This window comes from Protopterus annectens, chromosome 7.part0 (genome assembly GCF_019279795.1).
Source record: "Protopterus annectens isolate FY-2018-M chromosome 7.part0, PAN1.0, whole genome shotgun sequence".
Lineage (NCBI taxonomy): Eukaryota > Metazoa > Chordata > Ceratodontiformes > Protopteridae > Protopterus > Protopterus annectens.
Window position 1 is genome coordinate 435,329,268 of NC_056739.1, and position 15,511 is coordinate 435,344,778.

Consider the following 15,511-nt stretch of genomic DNA (forward strand, 5'->3'; position numbering starts at 1 on the left):
AAACCAACTCTCCCCCTCCCTACCAGTCTCCCTAGGAGTACCCCAAGGCTCCATCCTTGGGCCACTTCTTTTTACCCTCTTCACCAATCAGCTCCCAAACAGTATTCCTAAAGCCTCAATAGTGCAATATGCAGATGATACCACCATAATATGTGCAGCCAAATCAATGGACATCCTTCACTCCCTAACTCAAGAATGCTTTTCCCTAGCAGAAACTTGGATTACAAACCAAAGGCTCATTCTGAACCCAAGTAAAACAAAGCTAGTACTCTTTAGCTCCCACAGAACCACACCTCCCACTGATTCTTTCTTCATCTCCTCCTTTAACAAGACCACAGTCACCCCCACAAATCATACCAAACTCTTAGGGGTTGAAATAGATAATCAACTTAGATTTGACCTACATATTTCTATAACCATAAAAAAGTACATAAAAAAACTTGGCCTACTGTATTGCAAACCATAAAAAAAGTACATAAAAAACTTGGCCTACTGTATTGCAATAAAACATTCCTCACTGACCACTCCAAAACTACAATAGTGAGGACTCACCTACTATCCACCCTCCTTTATGCCTCCCCCATGCTTACAAATCTCCGCAAATCCGACCTAAACAAACTTGATAGTTGTTATAATAAGATAGCCAAATTCGCTACAACCTCTCCCATCAGAACACATCACTGTGAATGCCCAAAAAAACTCAATTGGCTAGAACTACCACTACTACTTCAACTCAATCAACTATCACTAGCCCACAAAATAATACATAACTCTGAAAACACCCCAGCCCTACAAAATCTTTTGCAACCATATTCAACTGCCAGGCCCTTGAGGTCTAGCACACAAAACCTTCTCAAAGTAACCAAATATAACAGTGAAGCTGGTAAGTCTGTCCACAGCCACTGTATAGCAAAAACCTGGAACTCCCTTCCTGCCCACATAACTGACAACAAATCCTCAGCACAGTTCAAGAAACTTGTTAAAACTCACTTTTTGAATAATCGACTGTGCTCCTGTATCCCCCCTCGCTAATATCTCATTAGAACACTTCACCTAACTTAAGTAACTCTGCTAAGCCAACCAATCATAGTCCTGTATCCACTTAGGACTGTTAATCTACTGCTCATCCCATCTCTCCAGGAGTTAGGGAAAACTGCCCCAGCAATGTTGAGCTCTCCATAAGCAACTAAAACCAGGAGAAGACATATTGCAAATCAATTTGTTATCCTTCTCAACTACAACCAGGCGAAGACATATAGTGAATCAATTTGTTATCCTTCTCAACTATAGCGAGCATCATCTGCTCTCTCTGAGCCTTATTCTGCGTCTCTCTGCTTTTACTCTGATAATAAATCTTTTACAGGAATCCTAAACTTAGGAATATCTTCTAAAATTTAATATTATATTGTAGAGAACAAATGTATCCTATCTGTTAGTTAATATGTATGTTAAAGTCTATTCTGTGGAAATTGTATGTCAAAAGTCTGTCCTTAAAACTATGTTTTGTAAAAAATTGTTCTCTTGGAGCTTTTCTCCCCGGGCCTCCACTGAAAATGGACTTGTAATCCAGTTGGACTCTCCCGGTCAACAAAGGTAAAATAAAATAAATAAATAAATAAAAAACACACTTTGACAAATATTGATGTATTAAACAAGAAATATAATTTAAAACAAATAAGAAGGTTAGTCAAGAAACACATGCATTTATCCATGATCCTAAAAATGTGTGCAGGGCTCCATGGTGTGAAAACAACCCGGGACTCAAGGCACATTTAATCTACTTCTGGCCAGATGCATTTTCAATGAATGTGAGCTTCAAGGGAATAGGAGTTTACTGATGCTCATGCCAAGTCTGTTTTCAATGTGAGATTGTTTTGTTTTGTTTACCAAATGGTCATCAGTGTTTGCACAATAATATCTGAAATAAAAGTTTTAAGTTAAATCCAAATCTCTGTAATCATTTTAAAAGTAAAGAAGAAAATAGTATGTAATACAACAGGTTTGAATAGTGTTTATGGTAACCAGGGAGAGGCAGATGAATAATGCACACTCGAATGGCAGCTGGTGGGTAGGGGGTCTATTACCCTGCTTAGGATCCTACTTGACCATGATTTGACTCGCCCAGGGCAGAGCCATGTGGAACATTGATGGAGATAGTTTTGTTTTTATAACAAATACCTTTGACCTTAACAGAATGTGTTCTATCAGCCAATTAGCTATTCAGCAAACTGCCCATTGGCTATTGCTGACTTGAGAGAGTTTGTCAAAAATTTCAGCATGAGGGATAGAACTGAAGGCCTTGGGGAGGTCCATATTGGTAGCATGGACTTTATTTCCTTTATTATGGACCCTCTCAAAAACAAAACAGCTTGTGCAGGCATGATCTGCCTTTTATGAAATTGGAATGATATGTATCCACGCATATGAAGTCATCAGTGTTGTTTATTATTTTGGCTATAGCACATTCCATAACCTGCAAATAATACTAGTAATGCTAATAGGCCCACAATTCCTATAGTCAGTAGAGGGACCACCTTTATTCAAGGGCACCACAACAGCTGTTCTCTGCACTCCACAGATGTAGCCAGTGGAGAGACTCAGGATGAAGAGTTGATGGGGGGGGGACTGCTAGGTGGGACTTAACAATACCCCTGGTTATCTGCTGAGAAACATGTCGATTTTACTTGAAGTAATCATTATGGGTCTCATGCAACAGTTCCATATCATTCTCAGTGAACTGCAATGGATGTGCCATATTCATTTCCTATTAAACTTGTGTTTGGCTCCCCTAGTGGCTTTGGCTCTATATCCCCAAAACCAGGACTCCCTGCATTTAAGATCAGGCATTAACTGTCTCCCTAGTGAACACCTCTAAAGGATGACCATGGAGTAGCATTAATTTCACTGCTTCTTTCAAGATTTTTTTTTCTTTATGCCATACCTCTCCCCAGCCACTGATGAGCATACATCAGAAAAGGGGTTTGCATTGTCAGCCCGAGGACATGTACTTTTTTCAGTCATGCCACTTTCAGTTACAATGCAACCATGCTGTTAGGCTACCTGAGCACACGCCATGGTCTAGTGATTCTCCTGCTATGACTTCCCTCTGCCAGATTTTCAGTATAGCCTTAGCACTTTCCTTCCATTGTGATGGGTGAGCCAAAAAAAAAAAAAACTGCTGTTTCTCATTTTCCTGGGTGATTTTTCTAGTGTCCACAGTAAATAATAGCAAGTCATCTGGTGATAATCCAGTGCTGTATCTCTGATGTCATGGAGAAACTCATTCCATAGCTAGCTTTGCCCCATTTCAAGACTGACTGAAGTGATTTTGTGAGACATTTGCTGCAAACTATCACCAGTCAAAGGGAATTCTTCAGATGCACCAAATGCACAGAATTAGATGAAAGTGCAAAAAATAGGTACTAAACCATCATGTTTTCTAGCAGAAATGCACTGGCTGAACAACTTGTTAATCCTATGTGTCACAGCAAACAAAAATCACATATGTTATGTGGGGTAAGCAAACCTTTTGTTTCATGTTGTGGTGTTAGGAGAGGGATGTTTTGTCTCTGTACCGCAAAACTTTTTTATTCTTGTTATTGGTCAGAGCATCACAACTACAGAAAGCACATAATGTTCCAATCATCTTGCAGACAGCTTGTAATATAGTAACACATCTTATGCTGCCACCACATATAGCACTGTAATCATATTATACTAGTTGTTTATTGCTGCGACATTAGACATTGTAATAGCTATATGATATATTTTAGTCTCAGATTATTAGGATCTATATAATGAGCATCCATCCATCCATCCACAACCTCTTTTTCCCATTTTTGCACATGGGGTCAGGTTGTCACTTCAACAGTAACAATTATCTAGAGCCAAGGTTTACACCAACAGGTGGCTAGGTCTGCTGGGTAGTTCTTCTACACCACACATTCTCACACACACTCATATCTATGGCCAATTTAGAATGCCCAGTTAACCTACTGCATGTCTTTGGAATGTGTGATGAAACCGGAGCTCCCGGAAGAAACCCACGTGAACACAAGGATTACATGCAGACTTCAAACAGAAGGCACCTCAGATGAGAATCAAACTGGGGAACCCCTTGCTGTGAGGCGACAAAACCATCTACTGCTCCACTGTGCTATGCTAGATTTAAATAAAATGTTGCTGATAAAAATATTCATATAAGCCAGTTCTTGGCCTTCCAGTCATAAATTGAGACTGAGTAGGAAAGGATTTGGATAAAGATCAGGAATAATTATGGAAAGCTGAGCAGCTGGAAGGAACAAAGTTTTAAAGTTAGAAAATCTACATCACTCTTAAAAAATAGTAGTCAAGTTGCTATATGGGAGCAGTCATTAACATATACTGAGCACGAGAATTTTGCAGTAAGGTATAATGTGGGGGGAAAGTTAGACAGAAATGTGTTGTGAAACACAGTATGAACATTATTAGACTACTGTAATACAGTTCACCCACTGTCTAATTGCATTTTTAATATGGTGATTTTTAAGGATAACTTAATGTTACTTAAGAAATTCCATTTAACTGCATACAGCCCAGTTCCTGTGAGGGGACAGGATACCTGCAAAATAACTCTTAATAATTATGCAAAAGTTTTTTCTGTACCTATTTTGTAACAAAAAATGACTATGATCCAAAAGAGTGTTTACAGAGAATTAGACTAATTACTCCACATTTAAAAGTCACTTATTAGCTGTGTGCAAGAACACACACACACACACACACACACACACACACACACACACACACACACACACACACACACACGCACACACACACACACGCACACACACACACACACACACACACACACACACACGATAAACTGATATCTTTAAAATCAAATCTGCTTCTTGTTTTTGGCCTCCGTGTACATACTATTCATATTACTCAGAAGATCAGATAAATATAGCACAGAAATGAAATACAGACTAGTTTGTATTAACACAGAAAGACTAAAGGGCAAATACTTACTTGCAGTCACTGTAAACCATGTCCCCAGGATCAGGATAGTCACACAAGTCATTGTTTAGAAAGTGTGTCATTAACCTGGGGGAAAATGATGAATTAGATTTCTTAAAAACTTCTTCAGACTAGTTTCTTTATTTTTCAGATTTGCCAAAGATGTATCCCATCCGTAGGGTGGCTTCTGGATTGAATGGTCATCTGGAAATCACCGAGCAAGAAAGTCACTGGCATAAGTTTCTGTCAATCAGTGAGCAGGATGAATTTACACACATACACACCGTATTACACAATGTGGAAGCTGGAGTCCTGTTACAATGTCCTGGGAATGCAGGACTGTGTTACTGTGCCTCATGTTTGTCTGCCTTTCACCTGTTCTGCATTTAATGCCACCAAGATTAACTCTTGCAATGCAAAGCCACTCTGCAGATGCCTGAGGGTGTAATTCTGATGCAAAGGCGCTCTGCAGATGCCTCAAGTTGTAATTCTGCAAGCAGTTCACCGGGGTGTTACAGCTGAGCAGTACAATGGATGTCACACTTTTATACTATAGCATTCATGTAGAGAAAGGTTTCTGACTAAAAGCAGCTACTGCTCCCCACTCACAAACAATAAAGGCATGCAAAATGAAGACATGTTTCCCATTAGTATCTTAACAAGTCCATACGTGAAGCAGAACCATGCTATAGAGGTGCTGGCTCTGTGTCCATACGTGAAGCAGAACCATGCTATAGAGGTGCTGGCTCTGTGTCCATACGTGAAGCAGAACCATGCTATAGAGGTGCTGGCTCTGTGTAAGCATTGGTAATACTAAACATACAGTTAAGCAGCAAGTCTTCAATAGGAAAGCAAACAATATACAAGCTTTTAAACTGAATATTTTTACCTTGAAGGTGGTAACATTTGCCGTGTTGTTATTATTCAGAAAAAAATCTCTCTTTTCTGTCTTCAGTATGATATGTTGGCTCTCACATATTAAGGGCTTAAGTGCCAGAGAAGAGACGTTTGTCCAGCAACTATGCATCACTCAGCATGCAGCAAATGAAGCAGTGTACACATTTAACTGAGAGGGTGAAATGCCATTCAAGAGTATCATTATTCATTTAAAATAACAGTATACTTACTGGCAATGAGTTATGAACAAGCTGCATTTTAAATGTACCTGATGCTCATGACCTCTGTTTGCTGATGCATCATTTGACCAAACCAAATCTTCTCACTCATATTTCAAACAAAAAAACTGTATTTCACAAAAATGGAATAAATATATTCAAAAGAACTTCAGCTGTTCATTTTCCATTCAGGATGCATACTCATGACCTTGGGAAAAGCGGGCAGTTCCAGACTTTCTGTTCTTTTAACTGAATGCACAATAACCCTTATGTTGATAAGAATTACAGTGTAAGGAGTGCAGTTCTGGAATATGCACTAGCAGAAGAGAGGAGATGTTCCTTAGATGGGTTTGAATCCCCAGTCTCTGAGGATGTCATTGCAACTTAATCTACTCTCTCTTACTTTTTTCTAAAGGATATTATGGGTTTACTCTTATATTTTTGGCCAGAACTATGTACTATTTTTAGCTAGGCATATAAAAGAAGCACTATGTACATAGGTGTCTGAGCGGGATATGGTTCAGACATGCACTTCTCAGCAGAGCAAAATGCATCAAAATGGAGCAGTGCAAGGAGGCTGATCAAGTGTAATGATATAGACCAAGGAACAGGTGATAGGGCTTGGGCAAAGCTCATGCACTTATACCAATGATTCACATGAATGGGATCTGTAAATATAGACGCAAAAATTCTGCATTATCATTCTATGTATCACTTCTGCTGTGTACAACTTTACAAAGTATCACTAAAAACTGTTCTAGTAGGTACTACTCCACATTGCTTCAAGAAAACTGAGCATGTCTACCTTGTCTGTATGCAGCACTGAAGCTATGATAGAGGTTAACACTTATCTCACTGTCCAATGACACAGACAAATTCTACTACACAATTCCCTTGCACACTATGACTACATCTGTCCCACACCAATAGCTCCCATAATGGAATACATATGTGCCATGTCACATGAGAATACATCCTGCACAATTTCAGTCTTACTGGTTACATTGCAATGCATTTATTCAGCCCTGTTACAACACACATGGCTAAACTCTATCTGCTCTCTGCCATAGTGATCTGTAAGGGTGATTTAAAGTACTTTTGCATTACATCATTAAAGACAGATTACTGTCTACGTATGTTCTCAGACCTCTAACTGTCGGGTCAGCTGTTAAGAGTATTTTACAATGGAGTAATTGGCCTGGTTGACAGTTTCCCAAAGGGCACTATAATGCATTTCTTCATGGTGAGTTATAAGCAGTGGCTTTGGCACCAGTCATGAAAGCTCCTAATTTACAGTCATCAGTGAACATGGTGAGCCAGTGGCATTGACATTAGCCTTTACTTCTGAAAAGTAGATGCCAAACAGGAGCCAGCTTAACATGGAACCCTGAGGAACTCCACTGGTGACTGGTCTTCTGGTGGAGGTGGTCTCACTGATCCTGATTTCTTCAGTCCTATCTGTGAGCCAGCCAGCCAGAAATCCACCATATTATGTAGGGATACATGCCTAGTTATAGGGTATTGTATCAAACACTTGGCCAGGTCAAGGTAAGCAGTATGCACTGTTTTCCCTCATCCATAGCCTTGGTGACCATCTCAAAGAAGTCTACTAGCTTGAGTAGGCAAGACCTTCCCTTAACAAGGCTAAACTGGGATGAGTTCAGTGTCTGTAAGTTGCCAATGCACTTGTTGATCATATCCATGGTAATCTGCTCCATAGTTTGGCATGCCAGACTTGTCAGACTAATGGGTCTGTAGTTCCTGGGGTAAGTTGGTGGTCCACCCTTACGAAGAGGTATGACTGTTGCTGCCTTCCATTCACCTGGTACATAACCTGATTTGAGGCTGTGGTTGATGAGTGTCTCAAGTAGTCCTGCTAGGTATTGTTTTAGGATATTTGGGAGGCAACCACGGATATTGTTGGGGTCCAGTGAAGTAGTATTTTTGGTCTTGGCAAGTACCACCAGGACCTGCTCCCTGTTGATAGCTGAGTGTTACCTTTAATGTTTCTGACATAACTGAAGAAGGCCTTGTGATTGTCCTTAGCATGGGAGACTATCCTGACTACTTAATTTACCTTGCACTTTATTAGAACTCTTAATTTCTTGTTTAGTTGAATTGGGGATTTCTTGTGTCTATGAGAAGTACTGTTTTTAATTTTGGTCATGACTTTTTTTTTGTTACATACCCTGTTAGGGTAAGGATTTCAGCAGTGGGTTTGCTTTTGGTGTTAATTTTGGGCTTACCTCTGGTAGGTACATCAGCCTCAATGCAGCCATTTACATGTTTGTACAGGGTTTATGTAAATAATTCTGCATAAGTAGCAGTGTTATCGGGGTTTTGGGGGAGCTATGAATTTTGACAAACTGTCACTCAGTAGGATGCAGTTTGCTTTAGAATGGTTCCAAACTGTTATGGGTTTAGTTGAGTTTTCCAGGCTGAATATTATGTCAAGGGAGACAGCTTTGTGGTCTGAACTCACCGATGAGGACGAGAAGTAAGGGGTGAGGTGTAATGCTCTCCCATGTTGGTGAGTACTAGGTCGAATATGTTTGACCTTCTGATTGCTATGTGTACTATCTCATTCAGAGTGTTAGTGTTGATAAACTCCAGGAATGGTGCCTGTGAGTTAGAGGCAGTGTATGTTTCCCAGTCTATAGAGGGGCAGTTAAAGTCTCCAATGAGCAGGGTATTTTGTTGGATGGTGAGCACCTCTAATAGTCTAGGTAAGAGTTTTGAGCATTATGTAGCTGGTCAGGACATGGTACGGAACCTTGAATATGGAGGCTTGGACATGGACAAACTGTAGGGCATCATCCTGTTTAAACAACTTGGAGTTTTATTTGTTGCTAAGGCAGATCAAGACACCTCCACCTCTACCCCTGTCTTTCCTACTTTTGGTCTAAATGTGTGGAAGGGACTGTAGTCTCCTACTGCAGGAGTACTTTCTGTGGCTTTAAAACAAGTCTCATTGACAGCAGAAATGTGTACATTTTACAGAGTGAGGAGAGCTTGTAAGGTGTGGAGTTTCTTGTTTAGGTTCTGAGAACTAGGGAGTAGAACCACAGGGTTGCTTTGAGATTTTTTGCTATGTTTGGTAATTTTGTTATTTTGACAGTGTATAAAAAAGCTGTAGGGGTGTGGATAAAGTTTTACCCAATATGAAAGCCCAGGGAGGAGAGGTGCATACTATCCTTGACAAAGCAACATGGCCTGTTAATCATGTCCCCCCATGCTGATAGATATTGGATTCCTATGGAGTGACACCAGAAACTAATTCATTTATTAAAATAATTCATTTACTGTTCATTTGGAAATTGTTGAAAGGCTATGCCATAGTTCAGACCTGCCAAGCAAAGACAATCACTGAGTTATGATTTATTGCCTGTCCTCTTAGAGGGATCTGTAGTATTAGTAGGGGGTTATGGATTATAACATATCTTTGCATGGTGGGTATTTTTCCACATCATGGGGCTATTAGGATAAGCAAAATATTGAGAGGTCCAGGAAAGGGGCTCATCATGCCTTTGACTTGGGGATCTTGTTGATTGCAAGACATTATTCTGGTTTAATTAGGTGCATCTGGAATTACAATTAGACTAGTCACTGCTGAGTGAGGAGCCAGAAGCAGAACATTCTTATTTCAGAATGTCAGCTGATTTGTAAAGATTTATTTATGCTCTGTGAACTTTGACATATGTGTGCTTTCTTTAGCATACAAATGTGTGCAATACTGTGACCTTTCTCTAAAAATGAAAAAAGCCGGAGATAACATCTATGAATGAATGAATGAAACTTGTATTTGAAACATAAATTGTAACTTTTTCAGTTTCCCAGGAAGGCCCTAATTACATGAAATTAAGTCTTAAGAGTGTTGGAGTCAGTAAGCCAAATGCAATTAAAATGATATTAAAACAGATAGCTGGTCAGAGCTGTGCAGAGTTGAGAAGGTAGTCACTGGTATGCATATTATCTCGTGAAGGTAAAATAACTTTTTTTAAAAAAAAAGAGATGCCATCTAATATAACCCTCTAGTTTTCTTTGAAAACAAAAATGAAGAATAAAAATATAGTTTTGGAAATGAACCCAGTGTAAAGCTAATCAGTCATACTTGGATAACAGTTATAGCCATATCAGCACATACTGTTGTGAAATCTGCAGTACTGCCGTGTATATTTAAGAATAGTAGAGATTCAGTACTGTTTAAGATAGAATCAGTTAGCTTTATTTATCCATACCTCTCAACCTCTTAGTGCAAGAAATCTGGACAAAGTCATAAGCAATGTGAGGACAAAGGCCCAAAAATAAGGACACTTTTAAATACTACTCTTATAAAGTTAGAAAGTTGATAGAATAACAGGTTTTATATTAGCATGTATTTTCTGAAGGGTATGAAATCAGAAACTCAATTGTCTGTCATTATTTTCTGACTTCAGCCCTCAATGATTTGCAAGTGATTTGCCAATAAAACACAGTTTTATGAGAAGCAAATCAAAAATATGAGGCAAAATCTGGACATTCTGTGAAAATCTATACAGCTGAGATCTATGATCTAGATTAGTTATATTTTTTCCTTAAATATTCTAATCTGTACAAATGATTTTTTTCCCTTGTGTATTGTTTACCTCTGAATATTTAAGATTTTTATTTATTTATTTTGCATTTGTTAACCAGGAAATTCCGACTGGACCAGGTCCATTTTTAGCAGAGGCCCGGGGAGAAAAGCTCCGGCATCTAGTTGAACAAAAACATTACAGCAAGTATAATACACAAATAAGATGTAGTAAACAGATTAAAACATATATGATGAACATAGTAATATAACAAGAAGTAACTAAAAACACTCCAAATAAATGATGGTATAGAAAATAAGTAAAATGACAATATCAGTTATACATTGGTAAGAGAAGAAAATATATTAAGTAAATTCTACAGTTAAAAGTTCAACTTTTCAAATGAACAAGCATGCAGGTGATCAGAGATCAAGCAGGTGATCAGACAGCAATTTGGAGAGTTAATAGCAGTATGGGTAAGGTTATGTGATACAGGGACTTAACCAGGTACTAAGGAGATGTGATTTGAGGAAGTTTTTGAATATAGAGATGGAGGGGCAGTGGACACAGAATGGGGTAGAGAGTTCCAATTTCTGGCAATGGTGTGAGAGTAGAGTGCTTTCCCTGTGTTATTATTGGCCTTGGTGATGGAGAGGAGAGATTTTTCACTAGATCTGAGGTACCAGCTTGCAGTGTAGACAGTAAGTAGATTGGATATTGAGGGGGGGGTTCAGGGTATTTGAGAATATTGTAGGCTGTACCCAGCTGGTGATAGTTAAGTAGCTGCTGGTAACTTAAGCCATTTTAGTTCTTTTAGTGCAGTACAGTGATGGGTTATATAGGCTGAGTTAGTAGCAACCATGGCTATTTTATTGTAGCATGATTCTAGTTTGTCAAGGTCACACTTTCTGATTTGGGTGAAGATTGGTGTTGTGTATAATAGAGTTGAGAGGAGGTGGCTTTGTGCAAGAGTGACTCTAGCTTTTTGTGGGAGAAAGGACTTCTGCCTGTATAGGGAGCCTACCTTTTGTGTACTAGTTTTATGATATGTGAGATGTGGACATCAAAGTGAAGATTATTGTCAATTTCAATGCCCAGAAGTTTGGTGTGGTTAGAGGGGGAGATGGTGGTGCTGTCCTTAGATGTTATGGTAAATGAGAGGGGGGTTGTTCTATTAGGGAAAAATAGTAGCAATTTTGTCTTTTTGGGATTTAGAATTAGTTGAATACCTGAGAGTCATTTTTCTACAGAGTTGAAGGTATCCTGAGTGAGTGTTTGTAGGGTGGTGGGAGATGAGGTGGAGCAGATCAGAGTTGAATTGTCTGCATATTGAATGAGTGTGGCATGTTCTGTAGAGCTATTGAGGTTATTTGTGAATACAGAAAATAGTAGTGGGCCCAGTATAGAGCCCTGTGGGACTCCTATTGTGGTTGAAAGTTGTGGAGACAGATTTCCTTTCCACTGGACAGATTGTTGCTTGTCAGATAGGTAGCTTCTGAACCAGGCAATAGTAGAGGAGGTGAAGGATAGTGATGTTAGTGAGTCTAGTAGGATGGAGTGGGAGATCATGTCAAATGCCTTTAAGAGGTCTAGGAAAATGGCTGATACATATTTGTTATCATTCCTGTGTGAATGTTGATATGATTAGTGAAGGACAGAAGGGCGGTGGTAGTGCAGTGATGTGGACGGAAACCATGTTGTGTGGTAGATAGGAGATTGTGTGTATTAAGAAATATCATCACCTGCAAGTGGACGCATTTCTCAAGAATTTTAGATAGGGGGCACAGGATGGCAATAGGTTGGTAGTTGGAGAAATCGTAGGAGTTACCTCCTTTATAGAGAGGAATGATGTGAGATACTTTCCAGAATTTGGGTATGTATGATTCTTGTATGGAGTGGTTTATTAGGATGGAGACAGGATATGATAGGGAGTCACTAGCCATTTTTAGGTATATAGAAGGTATGTTATGAGCTGCCAGTGTGGTTGGTTTGAGTTTTAGAAGGCGGTTTTTGATAGTTGAGGTGGACACAGGTGATAGGCTGAAAGAGGGGGTACTGTGGGATAGGTTGGGTTGTGATTGAGGTAGGCTATTTTTGGTTATTTGACTGGACAGGGCTAAGATGGACTTAGTAAAATGGTTATTAAATTGAGAAGCTATGTCTAGGGTATTGTCTGTAGAGTTGGGTGATGGAGTACTGATTTTGCCTGGCTTTAGTAGGGAGTTAATGGCATGCCAGAATTTTTGTGGATTTTTTGAATATTTTCTTTGGGCACTAAGAAAATAACTTTGTTTGTTTATTTTGGATTCGGCCTTGGCCTTGTATATAAGCTGTTGATAGTACTGCCTGGAGCTAGGGCTATTGTCAGTTTTCCAGATTTTCCAGGCTTTATGTCTGGCTTTTAGCAAGGCTGTACTGTCCTTACTTAGCCAGGGTGCGTAGTTGGCCATAATGCTGATCTTTCTGCTGGGAGCAAGACTGTTAAGAATGTTAGATAAGGTAGTATTGAAGTATTCTACTGCATGGTCTAACCCTAGTGTTCGTAGTGGTTCCCAGTTGCAGTGGCTTAGGACTGTATTTAGGTATTGTGGGGTAAGGTTATGGTCATTTCGTACTATTTTGTATACAACTGGCTTGGGGTGATTAGTGTATTTGTGGAGTAGGAAGGTGGGGAGACGATCACCTAGATCATCTGGGAGACAGCCTACTGTATAAATTTGCTTGGGATAGTTGGTTAGTGTCCAGTCCAATATAGATTCTTTTTTTTTTGTTTTTTTGTCTATTCTAGTTGGTTCTTCAATTAGTTGAGAGAACCCATATAAGTTGATATGTGTAGAGGGACTGCTGGAGTTACAGGCTGTCCAGTTGATGTTAAGGTTACCTAGTAGGATTGTTTCCTGTGGTAGGTTGTCCTTTGTCCAGTGTAGGATGTCTTCTATTATGAGTGAGTTATTGCCTGGAAGATGTATCAGCATTGTTTTCTTTATTGTTTAAGTGAAGTGAAGGTTTTATTTATTCACTTTTAAGATCTTGTAGATGGTATTTACTATTTATTCATACATTGTTATTTTTATCTGAGAAGACATTATTTGGCATTTTAGGTTGGCAAGCTGTGGTATCCATCTCTAATTAACCAGCTTGCTTGGATATACCACCAGTGAGATATTTTTGTAACTGTTACTTGGGTATGTCAAGAGATGTCAGGTTATTGGCCATGTCAAGAGTGGTCCTTACCAGGAAGAACACTATGGGCAACTGAATAACTCTACAAACCTTCCCTGGAAATAGATTATGTGTGTGTGTGTGTGTGTGTGTGTGTGTGTGTGTGTGTGTGTGTGTGTGTAAGAAAAACTATTAATTTAGAAGATAGTTATAATGGATATAGGACTTTAAAAGACACTCGGGTAAGGGAGTTGGAGTGTTATGCCAAAGTCTCAACCTTCAATGAGGTCATTTGTAGTCCTCCTTTGAGTGTGGATATTAGAAGTCCATATCCAGGACAGCAGTGCATATTCTTTTTATGCTGTTGAAGCCAGGCTACATTTGGTGAATTTGTTACTGCATCAGATTTCTATGTGTTTTTTTCTTAAATTAATTGGTGGTTACTAATGGTGTGACTCAAGAGACCATCCCTCTGGTAGCCAATAGAATGTTTTTGAGACAGTGGAGTGCATTCAAAGACAATCATTCTTGTCCCTCACATACACAGCTTATACAATGATTGGCAGTGGCAGGTGTCAGACCCCATCAAAACCAGCTTAGTCTTTAAATTTGCTGCCAAGTGGTGAAATGTATCAGTCTCCTTCTGCTATCAAGTGAATGTAATGTAATGATTAGGCAAACACCTGATTTGACCAAGGAAGGGTCATGGAAAGATACTATTAAACATACAGACGCATGGACATCTAAGGCTTTTTTGTCATATATCAAATTTAAAAAAAAAGAAAGGGAAAGTAAAGAAAGATAAGGAAAGGTGGTTGGAAAGTGAGGAGAGATAAAGGGTTAGAGTAAATCTTCCTCATACAACCTGAGACACTGCTCACAAGCCACACCAACTCTCATTACCTCTGGAACCAAACTCCATAGCACTGCACATGCTTTTGCCTCTCAGGCATATACTCTTTGGTAAGCTGTCCCCATCAACGTTAAGGAGATCAACACTTTTAACCAAATTCAGAATGCAACTCTGAAAGTATTTCTTAATCCAACCCAAATGTTCCTACTTCAAAACAGGACATATCACCTAACCTATCTCCTTTTCGGGTCTTTTCTCGTCTCTCAATATTAACTGAAGAATGACCCACTTTAGAAAATGGTGTATATGTTGTACATTATAGTCTGCTTGATTATACATTGCACTGTCATTGTTCACTGGCATGCATATATTCTGTGTTTTCTATATAATTAGTCTGAACTATTCAATTATTGCTTATATTTCTATATTTTTTGTTTGCGAATTTTTTTGCATTTTACCCTAGCTGGGCATGAAATTGTTCAGTACTGATCAGTGCACTACTCCGGTAAACAAATAAAAATATATTAAATAAATAAATAAATAAATAAATAAACAAATAAATAAAGCCCATACCGCAGGCTAAGTGTATACTGTTCACTTAGATGTCATTTATTTTTTTTGTATATTGCATAAAACTGTGGTTAGTACGTAGGGCACTTGTTTCCTTATTGAGTGGATGAGAGATGGGCCTGGACATGGCCAAAAGAGAAGCAGTTTGGGTTAGAGACAAAGATATAGATATTTCAGTGGAGAGGACTCTGTCAAGTTAGATCATAGCTGCAACCATTACTTAATCAGATGCCTGAAATGTTTGCAAACCAAAAGTG

At 39.0% G+C, this 15,511-nt stretch overlaps 1 protein-coding gene across 2 annotated transcripts in view; it reads right to left on the reverse strand.

Annotated features, from left to right (window-relative positions):
• CHRNB1 (cholinergic receptor nicotinic beta 1 subunit) overlaps nucleotides 1-6,039 on the reverse strand; it is an 826,114-nt gene extending 820,075 nt beyond the window's left edge. The window contains exon 1 of one of the 2 annotated variants that reach the window (XM_044077017.1): nucleotides 5,891-6,039. Coding sequence is in view for 1 of the 2 variants with exons in the window: in XM_044077016.1 (XP_043932951.1) it covers nucleotides 5,014-5,065 (52 nt within the window). In the remaining variant the exon portion in view is untranslated. Of the gene's footprint in view, nucleotides 1-5,013; nucleotides 5,443-5,890 lie in introns of those variants that run through there. The other variant, XM_044077016.1, reaches the window with a different exon arrangement.
• Nucleotides 6,040-15,511: the final 9,472 nt, after the last annotated feature.